General features: G+C 40.2%; 1 protein-coding gene across 2 annotated transcripts; it reads left to right on the top strand.

The window, feature by feature from the left end:
- Window positions 1-39: 39 nt before the first annotated feature.
- On the top strand, window positions 40-20,883 carry ACADSB (acyl-CoA dehydrogenase short/branched chain). 2 transcript variants are annotated; one of them, XM_062635248.1, is made up of 11 exons: window positions 40-101; window positions 3,866-4,025; window positions 4,961-5,061; window positions 6,178-6,384; window positions 6,820-6,990; window positions 8,644-8,769; window positions 9,367-9,459; window positions 12,604-12,693; window positions 14,193-14,330; window positions 15,005-15,104; window positions 15,976-20,883. In XM_062635248.1, exons 1-11 carry the CDS (start codon window positions 60-62, stop codon window positions 16,044-16,046), a joined length of 1,299 nt encoding a protein of 432 aa, XP_062491232.1. In that variant the 5' UTR covers window positions 40-59; the 3' UTR covers window positions 16,047-20,883. The 2 variants fall into 2 exon arrangements, with proteins under 2 accessions (XP_062491232.1, XP_062491233.1); XM_062635249.1 differs by lacking the exons at window positions 40-101; window positions 4,961-5,061 and having other exon boundaries at window positions 3,892-4,025.
- Window positions 20,884-22,072: the final 1,189 nt, after the last annotated feature.

Genomic DNA, 22,072 nt, shown 5'->3' with positions numbered 1-22,072 from the left:
GGGGGGGGGCGGGGAGGGGGTCGGGGGGGGGTTGGGGGCGGGCGGGAGGCGGAAACAATATGGCGGCGGCGGCGGGAGGTTGGCTGAGGGGATGCGCGAAGGTGAAGCGGGTGTTTGAGGGCAGCGGGGGTGGGATGGGACCGGGGAAGGGGAACTGCGTTACCCTGCAGGCCGCTAAGGGTGAGAGTGGCTCCGGGAGCTGTGCAGGGGTGAGGGTGCGTGTGTAAAGCGCTTTTCTCCCTGTCTTGCGCCGGACAGGGGCTGTGGGGTAACTCTGCCTTAAGAAAAGGCCTCGTGAAATGGTGTGGTGGGGGGAGCAGCCCGCGGCTGGGGTGTCTGTGAGGTGACAGCAGAGGTGCTTTGGTGTCCCCTCATCTAAACAGGGTTGTGCTACTGCAGGGGTAATCTAAGGCAAAGGGAACAAGAATAAAACGCTGGGTCTGTGCTTTTACTGTGCAGAGGGAAGGAACGTGCTGGAGAGCTGTATTTCAGGCCATATGGCAGAGTGTTGTGATGACTGAAATACAGAAAACTGACCCATAAATGAGAGCAGGCAAGTTTGCTGTGGTGCAACTTCTCTGCTGAGGACTAAAGGCTGTCAGGAAGCCAGATAGAGGAATGAAAGTCATCAAGGAAAGAAGGCCAGGTTGGACAGGGCTTGGAGCAAGCTGCTCCAGTGGAAGGTGTCCCTGCCCGTGGCAGGGGTTGGAACTGGATGAGCTTTAAGGTCCCTTCCAACCCAAACCAGTCTGTGAATATTCTATGAATTGTAGGAATAAAAGTGTAAAGAATAATAAAATCTAAATTAAAATTTAAATCTAAATGTTGAAATCACCATTTCTGTGCTATGCTGTTACTCTGGCATACGCATGGGTTGCTGCTCTGTGTGGGAGTGGTGGTGGTGTTGTGGTCTGCAAGGTTTGTACTTCCAACTTTGCCTGGAGCAGAGTCCTCTGCATTGATCTGGTGATGTGTTCACCCACGATAATCCCACATCTGAGTGTCAGGTGCCATCAAACAGAAGTAGAGGTAATCCCAGTTTACTGCCAGTTGTTGCTTCAACAGTACTGGCTTGTTGCCTGCTGAGCTCACCTCCTCACAGCTTTCCAAATAGGTTTGTATTCTCAAGAAGGCATTTTCCCTGCAGCTCTTGGTCAGTGTTGGTGAAATATTCTCAGTGAGGTGTCTTTGGTTATGCCATCATGAAGGAAAAATGTTCTTTTCTTTGTGTTTGGAAATAAAGGAGTGGAAGAAGCAGGATGTATGTGAGATTTGTAGTCCTCTATGACTTAAACAGGTGAATGTTTGCACTCCTAGGTGTTGAGTGACCCTATGTCACTACCCAAAAGGAGTAGTTTAGACGACCTCCCTCCCCTTGGGACCAACAACCAAGTTCATGATACACTTGCACTGAATTAAGGTGAAATAACACCAGCCAATCAGTTTTATGATGTATTAATACAAAATACAAGGCATGTGGTTAGATATAACTCACCAATGATTATTTTAACTGGATCAGAGAGTCCCATGCCATGTGTTTTTACTTTGATCTAGTCAATATTAAATGAAAAAGAGAGAAGAGGAGAAGAAAAGAAGGAGAAAGGGAGAGGGAGAAGCATCACCACCTATGGATCCAGCAACATCTCGTTGGTCCTCTTCACCCAGGGTATTGTTGCTGGTGGGAGCTCTGACCTGAGCCCTGCACTTTCATGTTCACGTTCTTCTGGGTGCAAAGCAGCATAGAGAGCTGTTACTATGATAATGATGGGCATAGTTTAGTGAGCACATGCTTGATTCCACAGCTGGGTTTCCTTAGGGTCATCCAGGTGGTCAATGTCCCTCTGTTGTCCCTGTTACCCTGGTGTCTACTTTTTGACTTCATCCTCTAAGTCAGCTCATCCTTGAGTCATCCTTTCATATTTCTGTGGAGGCTTATCAGCTTCGAACAAAAGGATCAGAACAATCCTAGCTGTTATTCTGTATTGAGAGTATTGACAGCTAACATCCTTGTTATTTGCTTAATCTATGCTTAAGGCCTCTCATGGTCAAATGCATGGACATGGAGCTGTTGGAGTGAGCCCAGAGGAGGCCAGAGAGATGCTGCGAGGGCTGGAGCAGCTCTGCTCTGGAGCCAGGCTGAGAGAGCTGGGCTGGGTCAGCCTGGAGAAGAGAAGGCTCCTGAAGGGGAGACCTGAGAGCAGCTCCAGTGCCTGAAGGGGCTGCAGGAAACCTGGAGAGGGGCTTGGGACAAGGGCCTGTAGGGACAGGCCAAGGGGAATGGCTTTAACCTGCCAGAGGGGAGACTGAGATGAGCTCTTAGGCAGAAGCTGTTCCCTGTGAGGGTGCTGAGGCGCTGGCACAGGGTGCCCAGAGAAGCTGTGGCTGCCCCATCCCTGGCAGTGCTCAAGGCCAGGCTGGATGGGGCTTGGAGCAGCCTGTTCTAATGGAAGGTGTTCCTGCCTGTGGCAGGGGTTGGAACTGGGTGAGCTTTAAGGTCCCTTCCAACACAAACGATTCTAGGATTCTAAATAATCCACTCCTGACTGACAACTTCTGGAACACAGTTGCTTTGAATTTCATTTCTATCAAGTCAACTCTTTGTTTTCTGCGAAGACCTAACTCCAGTAACAGAATCTTAATATTAAAGTGTTGCAGCTCTTGCTGATCATCCAAACTTTGTATTCGTGAATCAGCCCCACTAGTCAGTATATGTGACATGGGGTATTGAATGCGAACAAACATTGAATGTTCACAGAAATACTTGTTTTCTGTATTACCGCTTCTTGCTGGTTTTAGTTGTCAAGCATGACTAGTTGGAGTTTCCTTACTATAATAGACTTACACATCTTGTGTCTAAGACAGGAGTCCGTAGATCTGCTTTGCATCAGTTCTTCAGCCAGGGAGATGACAAGCGTTGAAAGCCAACATAAAAGAGAGTGAATTATTAGAAGGATCAAAGGAATTTTTACTTCCTGACCCCGAAGTTTCTGCTGGGTTTTGAGGAATGCTGCTATCAATGTGCACTGCGATATTGTCTTGTGATCAGAGACCTGAATAGCAGTCTGGTTACAGCACAGTCTGTCGGTCTGCTCACTGTGGGGTTAAGAATGTGCGCTGGCAAAAATGTGTGTTAGCAGGCATATGTTCACATATACATTATTTTTATGGCACAGCTATGTCTCTACTGGGAGTTTCTGTCAGCAGTTGTCTTGGTAAGACATTAATATATCCACACTTTAGACTGACATAGCAGAAGTGACAGAAGTCTGTGGCGAAGATCTGATCTGTAGATGCTAGCCACAGCATAAATTGGGTTTGGGGACCTATGAGAGTAAAGCCATGTTTCTGTCATCCCCCCTTTGAGATCAAAAGCTCAGTTTATCATTAAAGTTGACTGGCCTTCTGTAAAAACCATTTGTAAGTCTATTTCACATTTACTCTTACCCTGTTTATTAATGAAGATACTAAATCTATCAAAACATACACTTAGTACTATGAATATTGCAACAGACTTGGAAAATCATCTATAAAAATAAATACTATTATCAGTGTGCTTGTATATATACAGTATATTGACTAAAATTAATGTTTGTAAATCCGTTGTGGAATAGGATTATGTTAGCAAGCTTCCACGAAGAAAACTGTTTGAGGTTAAAAGGAGAGTAATTAAAGGATATTTTCTCTTAGGGCACTGGGAGTGGGGAGGTTTGTATCATCTCAAAAACTTTCAAACTAGACGTTGAATGTAAATGATAGTTCCTAATCATTTACTGAATCAAAACACTGAATAAAATGGTGTATTGCTGTGTGTACACAAATACAAGTTCTAGTAACTGTTTGCATGTTCTGTGTTTATTGTCAACAGCTGAAAAGAAATATGCCAGTGTACTTGGCTCCTTGGAGGGCTTCTCCATGTGCCTTTCGATCCTCCAGATCTGAACCCATGCCAAATCTAGCCAGTGATGGAGTTGTCTGTGCTCCACTTCAGACATTCACTGAAGAGGAGACAATGCTGAAAAATATGGGTACCTATTGTCTGTGCAGTTAAAATTCAAAGATGTCTTAACTAGAAGGGGAATCTTAGCTTTAAAAATTCATTGTTTAATTCTAGGTAAATATTGAGACTGGGGGGGGGAGGGGGTTGTGCTTAATTTTATAAGTGATTTAGTTCACAAGAGAGAAGTGTAGTGTTCTTTTTCCATGTTACGATAGCACAGTTCCATGTACCACAGTGAGGTTACATAAATAAATAGTAAGTGCTTAAAACTATTGCTGTCACAGAAGTGAAGTTGCCTGGCTCTGACTCATGCTGCTTCTGAAGTGTTTAGGTCAGCTATAGGTAACTGCTCCAGTTGGTTTTCAGATATTTCCAGTATATCCAGAATGGTGATGGATGTGATGTGTCTATAATGCAGCCAGTCCTGCGCGAAGATGATAGTGTTTCAGAAGGGATCCTCAAAGCAAACGTGAAAGGATAAGAACCTTCACATCCTAGAGGGAGCTTGTAAAAGGCTCCAGTTAAACAGAAATAGTCTCACAGGATTTTGTGCACACATAATAACACACGTTAAAGCCTGAGACCATCTTCCTAAACTGCAGGTTTAATTTATAAAGAAATAGGATATGGCTAACCAAGTAAGGGATGTATTTGAATTATTTTCTGTATTTTTTTTTCAGTGACCCAGTGTTGCATAAATGTTGCTGAGATGCTTTCAAAGTTCTTGGATTTATAGGATGTTTCCATTTAGGGAGTTGTAGCTTAGTACAGAAAACAGTTATAATTGAGCCTTATAGCACATCACCTTGTTTCAGTTGGGCGACTTTCTGTCCTTTTGTTCACTTGTCTGGGAGAGTCAGGGGATATATGCATAACCTGTCCAAAGTACCACGTTACTGTGATACTGATCTTTAAGGAGACTGTTGGAATACTTACATGCTTGCTTTCTTCTCTTCATTACAGTGACAAAGTTTGCTCAGGAGCGAGTTGCACCTTTGGTACAGAAAATGGATGAGAATTCAAAAATGGAAGACTCTGTAATACAAGGATTGTTTGAACAAGGGGTCTGCATACTTTTACTTAATCCTTTATTCAGAAGGTGGTGATTTTAGGAATCTCTAGCTGTGCACTTGTCAGATTTTTAGATTAAAAGTTTGAGAGATATAATTGAAATTAACCAGTGCATCATTAAAAATTCTAGATTTATCAACAGCAAGGCAACTTTCTCTCCATTTTTAAGAACTCTCCATCTTTTACTGTAGTATTCTTTCCATGCCTCCCTCTCCCACACCATTGTTTGTCTTACCTTTTAGTTCCTTGTTTTCCCCCCCATGCCTTTTTGTTTTGTTTTGTTTTTTCAATTGGATAAACATAATTGTGTAGAGTGCTTGAACTGCCATGACTCTGATAAGTTTTGCTGGAGTGTCAGGAGTCCTCCATGCCTTTACTGGCCAACCGCAAGGATTTGTGTTGCAGAAACCTTGGTGTTCGTTCCTGGATCCAATTTTAGCTTTTTCTGCCATCAGGCCTCTCACTGCAAGAGAGACATTGAGGTGCTAAAGCAAGTCCATAGAAGGGCAGTGGAGCTGGTGAAGGGTCTGGAGCACAAGTATGATGGGGAATGACTGAGGGACCTGGGAGGTCCAGTCTGGAGAAGAGAAGGCTCAGGGGGGACCTCCTTGTTCTCTGCAGCTACCTGCAAGGAGGTTGTAGTGAGGTGGGGTCTGTCTCTTCTCCCAAGTAATGAGCAATAGAACAAGAGAAAACAGCCTCAAGTTGCACAAAGGAAGGTTGAGACTGGATATTAGGAAACATTTCTTTCCTCAAAGGGTTGACAAGCACTGGAACAGGCTGCCCAGGGAAGTGGTTGAGTCACTGTGGCTGGAGGTGTTTAAAAGATGTGTAGATGTGGCACTTAGGGACATGGTTTAGTGGTGGACTCGGCCATGCTGAGTTAACAGTTGAACTCGATGATCTTAAAGGTCTTTTCCAGCCTAAATGGTTCTATGATTCTGTGAGGAATTGTTAGTTTGTTAAGGGTATTGAAGGAAAACAGTTATCTGGAGAAAGATCTGGAAATACATTCTGTGTCTGTTATTTTAATATATTAAGTATCAGGTTGGACTAACAAGTTGCTGACAGGAACTAAGATTAATTTATTTGCATCTTTTCTATTTCAGCTGATGAGTATTGAGCTTGGGGAAGAATATGGAGGAACTGGAGCTTCATTTTTTTCCATCATATTGGTGGTGGAAGAATTAGCCAAAGTCGATCCAGCTGTATCTCTTCTATGTGAACTCCAAAATACACTAACAAATAAGTTGTTTACCACATATGGAACAGAAGAACAAAAAAGAACTTACTTGCCCAGAGTGGCTAAAGATACGGTGAGTCAAAGTCTCACTTTACTGAACTGGAATATGGTTCTTGACAGGGATATTAGTGGGGCTTTTTCTTTCAGTGGCAGCAGCATTGGAAAATAATCTTTATGTGTGAGCTTTGAAGCACTGGGTAGAACTGAGATCTGTGGTGCTATAGATACATCCTGTCACCAGTAGCTGAGAGGTAAAAGTGGAAAGGCAGTTACTAGTTTCATTAAAATTTAATTTACTGTGGAAAAGAATGTTAAAGCAGTTGACTTTGAGAGATGTGTAATTACACAGTGTTTCTATTCTTAATCTCCATATCTGAAACTTAATTACTTTGATGCAGTAGGTTAAAATGTTTGAATTTAAGAGACTTGTGCTTGTTCATAACTATTTTAATTGCAGACATGTACCTATATGTTCAGTAAAAACTAAGACTACTTTTTCCCTTGACAGATAGGTAGTTTCTGCCTTTCGGAGGCTGGATCTGGCAGTGATGCTTTCTCTTTGAAGACTCGGGCTGAAAAGAGAGGAGACTACTATGTCATCAATGGCTCAAAGATGTGGATTAGTTTAGCAGAACATGCAGGAGTTTTCTTCGTGATGGCAAATACAGATCCATCCTTAGTAAGTTGCTAAAGAAGAGTCACATTTCAGTGACAGCTCATGATATATGAAACTAGGGATTTGATATCAATAATCTGATGTTAAAGGTTAATATTCCGTGCACCTTTTGCTGGCTGACAGCAAACCTTTAAAAATGTTTTCCAACAAAACTTGAAAACTTGCTGAGCAATTTAATAAATTCGTCCCACCAGGGAAAATAAAAATGTCAGGAACATAATTGCTTAGATGAAGAGCACAGCGTGCATTGGGATTATTCTGAGTAAGGGAAGAACAACAGATAGTCTGTGTCTTTCCAGTGCTTCTGACTTAACTGACAAAGTTGCTGTTATTAAAAGGCAAAAGAGAGCTTAGGCTACATGCACTGGAAACCTAACAAGGATATACTACAGAAAGGAGTGTTCAGGTAAAAAAACCAAAGCTGAATATACACATTTCAAGTTTTGCCACCAATTTGGATGTAGGTCGTAGATTCAGAAAAGTCAACTACTGAACTATATCAGTAGAGTAGAGTAATAATAAAATACAAATCTAAGTTATTTAAAACTTTTAGTTATTATTTAACTTCTTTCAGTATCTCTTTCTTAAAATTTTAACTTAAATATTTTTTATATTAAATTTCCTGTTTTGACTAAGTAAGAAGAAGGGTCTTTCTTTCATTGTACTGAACACAAGAGGGACATGGAGCTGTTGGAGCAAGTCCAAAGGAGGCCATGGAGATGCTGCAAGGGCCGGAGCAGCTCTGCTCTGGAGCCAGGCTGAGAGAGCTGGGCTGGGTAAGCCTGGAGAAGAGAAGGCTCCTGAAGGGGAGACCTGAGAGCAGCTCCAGTGCCTGAAGGGGCTGCAGGAAAGCTAGAGAGGGGCTTGGGACAAGGGCCTGTAGGGACAGGCCAAGGGGAATGGCTTTAACCTGCCAGAGGGGAGACTGAGATGAGCTCTTAGGCAGAAGCTCTTCCCTGTGAGGGTGCTGAGGCGCTGGCACAGGGTGTCCAGAGAAGCTGTGGCTGCCCCATCCCTGGCAGTGTTCAAGGCCAGGTTGGACACAGGGGCTTGGAGCAAGCTGCTCTAGTGGAAGGTGTCCCTGCCTGTGGCAGGGGTTGGAACTGGGTGAGCTTTAAGGTCCCTTCCGACACAAACCATTCTAGGATTCTATGGGTTTAGAGCCATTATTTGATTGACCACTTCATAGTAAAGATACCCAATGTCTTCTTACAACCCACTGTTTGTGACATATGTTCTGATGGCAAGGACTGACTTCACTGCACAGCAATAATTTGCTTTCCCAGTGATTTCCAGTATAGACAGACATCAGAGTCCTATTTGTTTCATTTACATAAAACCAGTTCCTTCTCTCCTCAAGAGAACTTACGAGGTTCTTCTGATCATGTTTTCCACATGGAATATTTTAATAGAAAGGCATCCCTGGCCTGTGTAAACCATAGTTAGCAGACATAGAGGGATCAAATGATGGTACCAGTGTTTTATTTGGTAATATAGTATTAAGCATGTGTAAAATTTCCGTATTGGAATGAGATGTTTTGATACCGTTTGTTGATATTAGTGTCACAGTTTAACCTACTAAGCACCACACAACCAAAACCAGCACAATTAGTATAAAAAGAAAACAGTTCTTGATTACTTTTTAATTCATCCTAGGGATACAGGGGAATTACATGCTTCATAGTAGATCGTGACACAGAGGGGCTACATGTGGGGAAGAAGGAGGACAAGCTTGGAATCAGAGCGTCTTCTACCTGTCCAGTAACGTTTGAAAATGTTAAGGTATTGCAGGTTGTTTAGCTATTGCAGCATAGTTTGCATGTCATTGGAACTTGACTACATATAAGGATGTTAACTAAGTCCCCTAATTATATTTTTTCCTCAGACATACTGGTTAATTGGCATATTTTAACTTTTTCCTCCCTGTTCTTTCACAGAAGTCTTGAGGGAGGTCAGTTTACTTAAGTTTTAATACAGTTTTTCTCAAACACCAGTTTATAATTGCTAAAAAAAGTGGTAAATGCCCCATCCCTGGCAGTGTTTAAAGCTGTGTTGGACAGTCTTGGGCAGTATGGTCTGTGGTGAGGTGTCCCTGCCTATGGCAGGAGGGTTGGGACTAGATGATCTTAAGGTCCTTTCCAACCCTAACTGTTCTGTGATTTGATGATAACCACATGAGGAAACGTTCTAATCAGATATTCTAGAATCAAATGACTAATTTAGAATCACAGAATAGTTAGGGGTTTATAGTTAATGTTTTATGTTTCACTGGGGAGGACTAATAAATAAACCTTGTAGACTGATTTACCTCTGAGCCTTTCTACTAGAAGCTGCAAAGCAGAATAGAACAGGAATAACGGTGGTATTTTATTTTTTTAGGTTCCTGAGACCAATATCCTGGGGCAGGTTGGACAAGGCTATAAGTATGCAATTGGAATGCTAAATACTGGCAGAATAGGTATTGCTGCACAGGTGGGTAATTCTGTTTAATACTGAATATAGCCAGTACAGAACTGGATTGAGATTTACAAAATACCTAAAGCTAACAAGAAGAAACTATTTAGAAAATACTATATTAAAACCTCAGTTGCCACTAGATGTCACTGTTCCTGTAGCTAAGTTACAGTCAAATACTGAAACAACTGTAAATGGTAAAATTCTCCTTTGGTGACATAAGCAATAGATTTAGAAAACATTAAATAGCAATTAGTTTGTCTTTGAGGGTTAACGTATTGCTTCTGAGGTAGAGCAACATCTTTCATTATGCAAATCTATTTTACAAAGAAAACTCCCATTAGAAAATATTACTCACTGAGATGTGTAATATTAATGCTTCCAACTGGGCTTATGTAGGATTACCAAATGTGACTTTATTCTATATGATGTTTTCCCAACAACTTCTTTTTAAAAGTCTACTTATTTTTAAAATAAATACTTTTCTTTATAGCAGAGGTATCCTAGTTCATTGTATTTGAAACTTGCACATTATGGCATCTTAGGGGGAAATATTTACTGACCTTGGAGTTTAAAATGTTTTTTGTTGTAAACTCAGTTTGGGTCTCAGATTACTGCTGATTTCCATGGAAATCGGGTTCAGCCCTATAATAAAATGACATAGGACAAGTATTTATGTTTTTAGCTTACTTCTGAAAGTAATGCTTTCTCTGTTTCTACTGTGTTGTGGATGTAGCTGTGTTGTATAGGATATAATATGTCTGTGCTACCAGTCTCCCTTATCTTTTGCCCTAGTTTACAGACAGACCAGGAGTGTTCCTCATGAAATTTAGACTTTCCAGGTGGGAGTATACTATGCTGCTAAATGGGTTGGCTTTTCCATCATTTATAAAGCTTATCTGTGATTAAACTTAGTTTGATACGGCATTTAAAAACCAGGGGTATAAATAATATAAAGGCTCTGGCAGTAAAATAAATGGCCTTATTTTACGCTTAATTACTCCAAGTTACATTTACAACCTAACTAAAAGTTAAGGTCAGATGGTTGTTATATCTTAAGTTACTACTTTCTTGGCACCTCTCAAATTAAGAGAAGTACACTTGAATGGACAAGAACAGCAGTTCTAAAGCCCTGTAGAATTGAATATAGTTTGGCAGTAGAAATAGTTTTAGAAGGTAATTAACATCTTATAAAATGTAATTGTGGCTGTGAAAAGGTGAATGCGAGGTAACTCCATATATTGTTACAGCTACTGAGGTGGATATACTTGGTTCATCTATATGAGTTTATAGCAGAAGGCAGCAAATCTGGTGATACAGTAACATTGCTTTATGTTCTTTTCCCAGATCCCCATTTTCCTATATATTGTGGGTTTTTTTCTAGAACCTTAAATGATGAAGGTGTAGATGTCTGAACCCAGGCAAGGTCATGGTTTTATCTTCTTGGGGCCTTGGCTTTCAGCTTAATATGTGGGTCTATCCAAAAATACCCGTACAGTATTGTACATCACTGAAAGTAGTTTGACTAAGCTCCTGAGTGTGGCAGCTGACTGCCACATTATAATACCCTGTCTTGAAGTAGAAAAGTTTTATGAGATTCCAATTTTACTATATCCCTCACTTTTTGATAGTTCTTCATGCCCTTAATTTCCCTCTTTTTTTTTCCTTTTTTCCCTTTGTTTGATGCTTCCCCTAATCTGATTTCCTATCTTTGTTTTTTCTAAGAATAAAACTAGGTAGACAGAATGCATTCAGATGGATGGTAGTTACATAATAAAACCAACTGATCTTATTTACTAATACCTATATATCCCAAGATATATGAAAAGCAGGATCCTTTCTTTACTATCTTTTTTTGGAATGGAGAACACTTCTCAAAATCTGATAGTTAAAAAAACATAAAACTAGTTTACTTTCATAATGTTTCTTCAGGCTAACAAATCAGACACTAGGAGACTCCAGTGACAGTGATGGGTTCAAACTGAAACAGGGGAAATTCAGATTATGAAGACAGGCTGAGAAAGTTGGGGCTGTTCAGCCTGGAGAAGAGAAGGCTGCATGGAGACCTCAGAGCAGCTTCCAGTGTCTGAAGGGGGCCTACAAATATGATGGAGAGGGACTCTTCATAAGGGACTGGAGTGATAGGGATGATGGGTTCAGTCTGAAACAGGGGAAGTTCAGGCTGGATATAAGGAAGTTCTTCCCTGTAAGGGTGCTGAGGCACTGGAATGGGTTGCCCAGAAAAGTTGTAAATGCTCCATCCCTGGCAGTGTTCAAGGCCAGGCTGGACGGAGCCTTGGGTGACATGGTGTAGTGTGAGGCATCCCTGCCCGTGGCAGGGGGTTGAAACTGGATGAGCTTTAAGGTCCTTTCCAACCCAAACCATTCTATGGTGAGAGTTACTTCCTTATGAATGTTGGTGTGTAGTTTTCCCAGATGTTATTCTCCAAGGTACCACTTGTGTTTTGTTGTCTTCCCTGCTGAGTGAACAAGGTGTGAACAGACAGTGGGTCTTCTAAAACTGTTCTCTGAGGTTGTTTTTTCCTAGAAAATGCTGGAAGAAATGTTCTCTCTCCTTCCACTACCTTGATATTCTAACTTCCGAAATAAATAGTTAATTCTGACAGTCCGGTGTCTTCTATAAAACAAGTAATTATTTTGATGATGCAGATAGCTTTGAATAATCATTCACATTATTTTTCCTTTAATATTGTAATGTAGATCTATAGAACTTTAGTTAGTCATTTTCCTGTGTGATTAAGAATTTTCCAAGAAACACTTAATATTTGTGCAACCACAGTTTTGTTCAAAAAGTAGAGATAATGTTTTCACAAATCTTTGCCTATAGCAAGAAAGTTTCTTTCAGGAATGGAGTAGTGTGGAGTAGGCTTAACTCCTCTGACTTTATTCTTCATCATAACTCACCGCAGTAGGTCTAACAACTGTAAAATTCTGGCTCTTGAGATTCTATACAGAACCTTCATTATGTTTTGGCTTTGTGGAAGTTGTAGCAATCCCTAGGTATGAAGAATACTTTTCTCCTGAGTACTAAGCTTTTTACAGAGGTAAAGTGCCTGACCAGAAGAACATCAAATGTTACCACCTGAATTAGGTAAAATCAGTTAACCAGTCTTTCCTGAACATATGCTTTATTTCTTACAGATGTTAGGACTGGCACAGGGCTGTTTTGACCACACAATTCCCTATACAAAGGAGAGAGTCCAGTTTGGGAAAAGTGTATTCGACTTCCAGGTACTTGTTAATGAGCACATGGGAAGTGTCCTCCAAGAGAGTAGTTGTTAACACAGTAGTTGAAGTCAGTAAAACGAGTAATCTGTTTTGTGTAAGTTGTGCTCCACCTCGTGTCATGTCTCCCCTTAATATTTGAGAAGAATTTCAGCTGAGCCACATAAAGTGTGTCAGTTCAGTGCTATGTGCCTTTGCAAGTGCCATGTAAATACTTTAAAACTTCAAAGCATTGTTGGCATAAGTCCTTGTGCTCGATAGCATATTGACAGCCTTGGAAAATAATACACATGGAGCAGCTTTCTCTTCTGATTTTAATATCACAGTATGTTGAATGCGTGCCTAGTTTTTATACCCTTTCAGGAGGTGTAGGGGAAGGCCTTTTTCTGGACACTAGAAATAATAAAAAGATGAGGAAACTGATTGAATTATTAGATTTCCTGTGTTATATAAAGGCATTTTCATGATAATACCTGTGTCTTAAAACGAAAAGAACTCTTCGTTGCAAAAATGATGTATAGTTTAATAAGGAAGATATATAATTGTAATTACTATAGTAATTTTCTTGTTAAAAGAAACCTACATCTTGGCTGAAGGAACATTAGTACTACTCACAATTCATACAGGTTTTAGGAAGCGCCCACAGAGATCTAGGAAATGATCAGAACTGCGTCTTTTGAATGGAAAATGGAATTTCTAATTGCCAAATCATTTTGTTATTTTGACCTGCATATATATTTTTGCAGATTTTAGGGTGCAGTGTTAATGTTCTAATAAGATGAAAGATTTCATTGTGTTTTGGGTAAAAGTTAGACTAGTAAATGTTCATTTTCAATCATAATAGTGTTAGGGGCTCCTTAAATAAACCCATTTTTCTGTAATACCTACTATTTAGATGTGAGCTCCATCACCTTTTTCCTTTCCTTCAAATCCATTCATTGGTCATGTCTTCTTTATGCTGCTCCTAACTCTTTGTCTCATGGCTATGGGACATGGGAAGAAGTATTTATCAGCCTGCTGGTTCTCGACTTTATTTGAGAGGTATTTGTTTTCACATCATCAGGGATCTAGGCTTATTAATGTATGAATGTGCTCATAGAGAGCTGCAAAATGAAAATACAGCTTTGACCTACCCATGTCTCTGCAGTGCTGAGGAGAACATTGAGATTTGGCTGAAGCTTTCCCTGATATTCATGGGTGCAAAGAGGTAATACTCCTGCCCAGCCAGTCAGGCAGGGAGTTCCCCAGTACTTCTGAATACAACAAAATACAACAAAAAGGAGAAAATGAGAGTGCAGTTCCTAAAAAGACTTTGGTGGCCAAGAGGTTTTCCCAACTTCAGTATCAATAGATGCAGAGGAATTTGGAATTACCAGTCCATTTGGATCTTGTATTTCTGTATTAGAGTATAGGTATGTTCCTTGGTGAAAAGAATGGCTCTTGCAAGAAATCCCAGTTGAGTACTAGATCCTGGTTCTGTCTGACTTGTGGTGTCTTTATTACAGGGGATGCAACACCAGATAGCTCAGGTGGCCACACAGTTGGAGGCAGCCAGGTTGCTGACCTACAACGCAGCCCGTCTTGCAGAAACAGGAAGGCCATTCATAAAGGAGGCAAGCATGGCCAAGTACTACGCTGCTGAGGTGACTTGCAGTTTCTTCTGTGGCTTTATTTCCCCGCTGTTTAAAAGCTTAAGCTGTTGATGAATCATAGAATCATAGATGTGTAACTTCTAATTCATATTTTGCAGTGCAATCTGTGGATGTACTTTTTATCTTGCTTCTCATTCCCAGTCCATGTACGGAATGTAAAGTAGACCACCTGAGAATAAACTGCTCACACCCCTAGATTTTGACAAGCAAGCAACAACATTAAAAGAGAAAATGAATTATTATCTTCACTCATCTAGAAAGATTGCACTTTGTCAGAATTCTCTTTTTGTGGATGGAGAAATGGCATTATGAGACTTCATTTGTGGCCATTTCAACTCTGCTGGTCACAACTGCAAGTCTTCATATGACTTAAAACTGGATTGCTTCTGCCTCTTTGTAATTGCTGCCTTGCATGCTGCTGCTAGTCTTTTTCATAGTGCAGCATATGAACTATTGCACTAGTGGTTAGGGAGTTCTTGATGTCCTCTGATGCAGAAAAATGTCATTTTTATTCTAATTTGGCTTTATTCTAATTTGGCTCTTCCCTGTAAAGCGACTGCTTTAATTGCTGGTTTGTTTCTACTTTAAATAACTACAAAGGATAAAATTTACTGCCACTTGCATGAGGTTGGATCCTGAAATTATAACTCTGAAACTATTCATAGGTTGCAACACTGACAACTAGTAAATGTATTGAATGGATGGGTGGTGTTGGCTTCACAAAAAATTATCCAATAGAAAAGTATTACCGTGACTGCAAGATAGGTGAGTGATAGTTTCTTAAACAAGTGTTTCTTGCATCATTAGTAGTACTCAACTTGGAGGATGAATGACTGGCTATTCTTTGTAAGGTATTTCTTCCTTGAGTCTGTAATCGACACTGATTCAAAGGCTCAGATATAAGAAGGTAAAAGTTTAGGTATAAATAAATATGTATGTGCGTAAGGCTAAAATGTTTCATTAGACACCAGTAAAATACAGGCACACACATTGTGTCCTATTCTATTAAGAAAATTACAGTTCAGAAAATATGACAACTTCTTTGGCTTTAAGCCCTGAATCTATGTGGAGTTTAATTTTCAAGACTTCCTTGTTTACCAGTATAATCCTGGGACCTAACACTTTGCCATTTCTAACTATATTACCCTTTGGTTTTATTGCTGATAGCATTTGTAAATACTTAATTTTGTTGGTTGTTTAGGAATTGCTTTTCAGGAAAATGTCTTGTCATTATGTGGTACCAGCAGAAGAGTACTTAAATTGCTGCATATAATAAAAGCAGGTTGCCCAGAGAAGCTGTGGCTGCCCCATCCCAGTGTTCAAGGCCAAGTTGGACAGGGCTTGGAGCAACCTGATCTAGTGGAAGGTGTCCCTGGTGGAACTAGATGAGCTTTAAGGTCCCTTTCAACCCAAATAATTCTATGATTTATACATTATAATATAAATAATTATTGTTTTTAAAATTGTATTATAAATATACAATATAATTGTAATTTTGTTTCTAGAACTTGCTCAGTAAATCTTTACTTTGTAATTGTAAATGTTTTAAATGAACTATTAGAATAATATCTGGGTCTCTCTTTCATATACTCACTGTGGTTTTATAGTCTTCTAATATATTTTCTTCTGATTTCAGGTACAATATATGAAGGAACTTCAAATATCCAGTTGAGCACCATTGCAAAAAGCTTAGCAAAGGAGTACTGAAACCAGAAGGACTCAGGACTGCTAGTGGAGTTGTTTCTCTGAACATTCATTGTGAATTACACATTCGTTTGTAATCATAAAAATCATTAATAACATCATAAATAGGAATACCTGATCACAGATGAAATCGTAAGGAAAACCATGAACCAGTTTCAGAGCAGCAAGTGTGTAATTCATCTGGAATCGTGAATTCCACATTCAAATCCAAATCCTGGGTTAAAAAGTATTTCTTTCTGCCTGAGGGACTTCTAAGCTAACACACTGGCTGGTTGCCTTAGGTTATGCCTGCAGTGTATCTTCACTTTGAGACTTCAAAGTGAAAACAAAAGAAGCCAGACCCTTGGCTTGCCTGGTATGAAAGATTCTGTTAAGCCATCTGGGAGACAAGACACTACACACGCAGCAGAACTGTTGCAGGGTGTGAAGCTGCTGTTTGTTCATGATGCCCTTTATTAGCATGGAGAAGAGAGAGAAATAGAAGTGATAGTTTCCTCTCTCCCAGGTGGAGTGATGTCTGTGGAGCTGCTGTAATTGGAGTAATTTTTATAGTAGCCCTCAGTGTGTTCTTAAGTATATCTTGGTAATTAAGCCCTTCCAGCCCCAATTTGTAGTACTGAAAGGTAGATAATATCTACCTCTCTTTCCAGCTTTCTCAGCTGTTAAGGGTTTTAATCTAAGAGGCTATTTATAGTTTTCCTTTCAGAAAAGGTTGAGTTGAAATCTTTGTGAAATTGGGTAAAAAAAGCTCTAGTAGTTCTGCAAAAAGACAGATATAAGCTAGGTAATGGGAGTGCTATGATACTACCTCACAGTGGCCTTTCCATGTTCAATGTATTTTACAAACTTTAACCCTCAGAGCCCTTCTGGGGGTTAGGGAGGGACTGTTAATTTGCAGCCTAGAAAACTCGCTCATGGAAGTTAGTGGTTCACTGGCAAAGTTTTTCTCCTTTTGAGAGAAAGAGAGTGGGATTTGGGGAAGTATTTGCTTTTCTCTCTGTTTATTTTATAATCAGACATTTTATTTACAGTAGAAACCTCTCCAGTGCTGGAGATCTCATTAAGAATCAAGAGATAGAAAGCTTAATATATGAAAAATCATTATAATTGCTGTAATTGGCAATTTGCCTCAAGTGTTTTGGGGAGGGAAGGATTGGTTTTGTGGTTTTGGCTGACTTAGGAGAATCTCAGTCACTGATGATTCACTTGGAGTGGAGTTTACAGTGTTACAGGCTGAGAGTCCCGAAGGATTTCTGAGCAAAACTGGGGTAAATGACACTTAACAAGTGTGGTTTTGTAAAACAAGCAGATGGCAGTGCCTTATACAAAGAAACAAGTGAAGAGGAGCAGCGCTATTACAGACTTTCCTTACTTTCTGTCAGCTTCAAAGGTGTCCCTGCCCATGGCAAGGGGGTTGGAACTGGATGATCTTAAGGTCATTTCCAACCCTAACTATTCTGTGATTCTAAATGCCCGCTTTAGTGAATTAATCCCCCTGCATGGGCTCTTTGCGTGTTGATAGGCAAAGAATTAATGTGGTAATTCTCCTTATACCTATAGAAAAACCCCCTCCCATATCAGTTTGATCAACAACTGTGAAATCTTCAACAATAAAAGAGTAGGAGGGTAGATTAGATGATTTCTGACGTTCTCTTCTAGCATTATTATTACAACTATTACCATTATTATCATTATTAATGCATTTCAGGTTGTTTGCAGGTTTTCTCTCAGCTGAACTGAAATGGCTGGGGAGGTTGTTAGACTAGAATTGAGACTACAGATGCTGCAACAGTGAACTACAGTTATTCTGCTCAATATAGTCTTATCTGCAAGTCTAAAATGATCATAACCGCACTACAAAATGCTTGTGTTAAGGTTGATTAATGTGATGAGTTGTGCCAATGTGAGGCAGTCCTTAGCTGCGGCAGTTTAGGCTGTTTTGCTGACGTGTGTCAGCAGAGATCAGGTTTTGATTCATACTTGTTAATAGGTCTCCTAGTTTGGGGTACTATTTTAGCTTGGCTTCTGCAGTTATGCATGAGGCTAGGAAGTGAGTGGCAATACTTAACTACTTACTATAGTGCTAAAAGCAAACCCTTTATGGAGGAAAGTGCAGAGCTCTTTGAAGGACTGTGAAGGGCTGGATACCCAGGTTTATATAAAAGGACTGCTTTAGTCCATGAAACAACCTGAACAGGCTCATCAGCTACTCAGCAGTTCTCAGAAATACAAGGTCAAGCCTTTGCCTAATGTTACAGCTGTAAATATTCCACATCTCTCAGTTCTATATACTGTATTCTGTACACAGTAACTGTTGAAAGAAGTGTCTGTGTTGTATTTGATTTTTGTCCACAAAATTCTGTGGAGAAGCATATGCACAAATGAATTAGAACCACTGACTTTCTTTCATCCTTGTTTTAAAAGGGCATGTACCATTGTGGAGAGTTATTCTGGGAAGAGGTCACTTGCTTCATCCCCTTAAGTGTGATTCCATTGCTGCACTAAATGCAGATGTTGGTTTAGTAGTAAGATGTGCTGTGCTGTTGTGCAGGAGCTGTTAAGAGCTGCCTGCATTCCCCACCCTCTGTTCTGTTTGGGACAGGCATTTATGGATTGTCTGCATTAGGCACTGTGGGCACAGGTCTGGTGGTGGTAGCTGGCTGCACCAGTGGCAGGCCATGTGTGCTAATGACAGGACTCAAAACTGCTTTATATTCCATATATATTTACACAACTAGAACAGGTTGCTCAGAGAGGTGGTAGATGCTCCATCCCTGGAGACCTTTCAAGGCCAGGCTGGATGTGGTTCTGGGCAACCTGATCTAATTGAAGATGTCCCTGCACATTGCAGGGGGTTTGGACTGGATGAACTTTGAAGTTCCCTTCTAACACAAACTACTCTGTGATTCTGGGGAGCTTTGCCTTTATGTGCCCTTCCTCAGCCCAGTCAATCCAGTCTATTTCCTTGGAACAGCATCTTCAGTATCAGATGTTGCATCTGGGCTTCCCTGATTTAGAAGAAAAGACCTGTATTGAGAATGTATTAAAAAGGGCCTGAATTTTATACGTGACTTGATCCAGTGCTAATCTTGTATATCAGGTGATGGTTCTCTAACAGTCTGCCATTTAAATTTTTTCCCAGATTTTGCAGTTTTTGTGCTAGGAGAGAATGATGGTATCATCCGTCAGTTTTCCTTAGTTTTATTGTGCTTTGGGATAAAGGTCTGAGGCAGATTTCCACAGAAACGTTTAATCGCTACTTGGGAAGTGCTCAAATACAACATTTCATATGATGTTTTCTGTGCTGTTATTCTTTCTTCCACATTTGCTTTTCCCCATGTAAAGATTGTGTTAGAAAAGGTTTATGTGAAATATAAAGTAATTGTTCATTGGGAGCCTTTTGCTATGTAAAGAATTTTCTAATTAACATGTTATTGCAGTTCCATTTGGAAATCTTTTGGTGAGAGGCACATTTCAAGCTCTTCCTTCAAGCTAAGCTCGATTTGAGACACATTCTGCTTCGAAAGCAGCTCTGACTTTCAGAGCTTGCTTACTGCATGCACCATAGCTGAAGAAATGTATTCAGTGTACCAGTGTCATAGGTCTTCTCCTAAGAGAATTACCTGCAAGTGGTTAACAGCTACCACAAACTTCTTAAATATTTACCTGTTATCATTGTGCATTGTGTGTGATGGGGACACAAATCAAGCGAGAGCTGATGGGCAGATGAATATGCATTATATAATTCCCAAAGAATTCCCACACAGTTCATCATTTTATGCTATATTGAAATGCAGTCAATTGCAGAGTGTTTTACAAGGAGCTGTCTTCTCTGAACTGTAACTCCTTGCTCCAGGTCCTGGTGAGGGGGCATGGCTGGAAGCTTTACTGATATGACTGTAAGATTAACGTAGTATGGTTGATTGCATACACACAGGTGAGAGGAAGCAAGAGTTCTTTCCAAGCCCACACCACAGACGATCAAACATCAGTGCATAGTGAATCCAGAGTTCCAGGCTAACAAACAGGATTAACAACTATTATTTCAGTTAAATATGCCAGTTGTAAGATCAGTTGCTGTAAAACAAAGTCCAGTTTAGTGGCATTGAGGGAATTTCTCATTATCTGATACTAGAGACACTGTTAAGCCACTTTGAAATATTGGCCTTTATTACCCTCTAAAAATACTCTGTTCATGTGCAATAACAAATACATTTGGAACTTAGATGATCCTAAGGCTCCCTTCCAACCCTAACCATTCTATGATTCTGTGATTAGGTAACTACAACTTACCAGTGTGTTCCCTAATAGCTTGTTTCATAGATGAGAGCATTCACACATTGATTTGTATAATGTTCAGAAGAATGTGCAATGTACAATGTAACTTTTCTGATAAACTCTTTTAAAATATAAATCAAAACTATGTATGGTCTCAATGGGCAGTAATAGCTTTTATATATATTCTGTCTTTCAAGATCATTTGAATTTATATCATTCTGAAACTCTTCTTCCTTTCTGTGTCTTAGTAGCTGTAGAGCTACTAATACTGGAGAACTGTACGTAGAAAACAACCTCAGGGTGACTTCACTAAAGATCCTAAAGACAGAGCACTCCCGACCTGACAGAAAACAGTGTCTCAGCAGCCAAGTAGCCATCACTTTCAGAACTGGATTTATTTAATCCATACAATGAGGACTTCTGAACATGCAGGAGATTATGTTCATCAGACATTTTGCAGGGATCTCTGAAGAAAGAAAAGCTCTTCCATAAAAGAAAGAAAGAATCAAATAGCAGCGGGAAAATCTAAAATACAGCAATAAATCCCCAACTTCCACATTGCTGGTTTGTGTATTTGGGGGTCTCCTAGCCAGGAAATAAGCATATATGGACTGAAATCATCAGGTCTAACCATCAGTTTGGAGTGTTACACAACCCATTGTCACAGTTTGTGAGTTTTAAAAACCTCTGTTGTAAATGGCCAGATGAAGCAGGGCTTGAGTGCTTTGGGTGTGTTGAACAGGGGAGAGAAGGCAACTTGCAGACACGAGCAGGACTGACAGTGAGCTTTGGTTCATCCGTAACGGTGGCTGGAGGGTCACAGTGGGAAGGCACTGAAGAGCTGAAATGGAACATTACTGTTTGTTTAGAGACAAATGCAAGTGGGCAGATCAAGAAACGTCTTGATGTTTTCCAGCAGTGATGACTTTCCCAGTGTAGAGAGAACAAAGGAAAGCATGGAGCTGCAGTACAATGGGTTCATGTTGAATTTGCATCCGCTACCTCTCTGTCCCTTAAGTTTGGTGGATTCAGTTCTGGAAAGTTCCCATTTTGGAGCCTGCAGAAAGACTCTGGTTGGGTCTCCACTTCATAGGACACAAGAAGCTCTGATACAGACTTCCAAAGCTGGTGTTCTGCTTGAGGGGTTGTTCCCTGCCTTCTCTTATGGACATTCAGCCAAGACTTCTAAACTACGACCCACCCATCAGAGGAACAGAGTAATTTTCTGTCATCCTTGCCATCACATTCTTTGCTCCAAGTGTCTTGAATATTTTTGGCCTGATTCATTTTCTAGGACATGCTGCAAGATTTTTCTGTTCACTAATTTGCATCCTAAAGATGCAGATTAAATGCTAATTGTTCAATATAACCAGAGCAGTCCTCCAGCTTTAATTTGATACTGGGTCACTGAGGTTTTCTGCCTTTGTTTAGGTGGTACCCAAAGAGGTGATAATTACATTTTAGACATTAGTTTGGATATTTTTTGTTTCCCTGTATGGATACAAAAAGTAGAGATTGTGAAAGGTAAATAGAGTCCCAGAGGCTGCAAATGTTATTTATGCTAGAAAGTATTAGCTAATAGAACTTTGGTGATGCATCCAGCATTGACTAAAGGACCAGCTGAAGTGAAAAAGCCACCTTTGAAATGATGCTGAGTTTGTAGGCACAGTGTTTTACTTTGTGTGTGTGTTTTATCTCATAGGGAACAGCTTTGTATCAACTCTGCTAAACTGACCCAAAACCAACCAAGG

This window comes from Pezoporus occidentalis, unplaced genomic scaffold (genome assembly GCF_034315485.1).
Source record: "Pezoporus occidentalis ecotype Australia unplaced genomic scaffold, CSIRO_AGI_Poc_V1 ctg45, whole genome shotgun sequence".
NCBI classification, from domain to species: domain Eukaryota; kingdom Metazoa; phylum Chordata; class Aves; order Psittaciformes; family Psittacidae; genus Pezoporus; species Pezoporus occidentalis.
Note: the sequence above shows the minus strand (reverse complement) of the source record. Positions and strands in the feature narration are given on the sequence as shown.

Excerpts from the sequence above, each read along its gene's own strand:
- ACADSB (XM_062635248.1), top strand. The coding sequence starts at position 60 with ATGGCGGCGGCGGCGGGAGGTTGGCTGAGGGGATGCGCGAAG. Across the intron at positions 6,385-6,819 it reads CCAGAGTGGCTAAAGATACG|ATAGGTAGTTTCTGCCTTTC; the intron begins GTGAGTCAAAGT and ends TTCCCTTGACAG. Across the intron at positions 8,770-9,366 it reads TAACGTTTGAAAATGTTAAG|GTTCCTGAGACCAATATCCT; the intron begins GTATTGCAGGTT and ends TTATTTTTTTAG.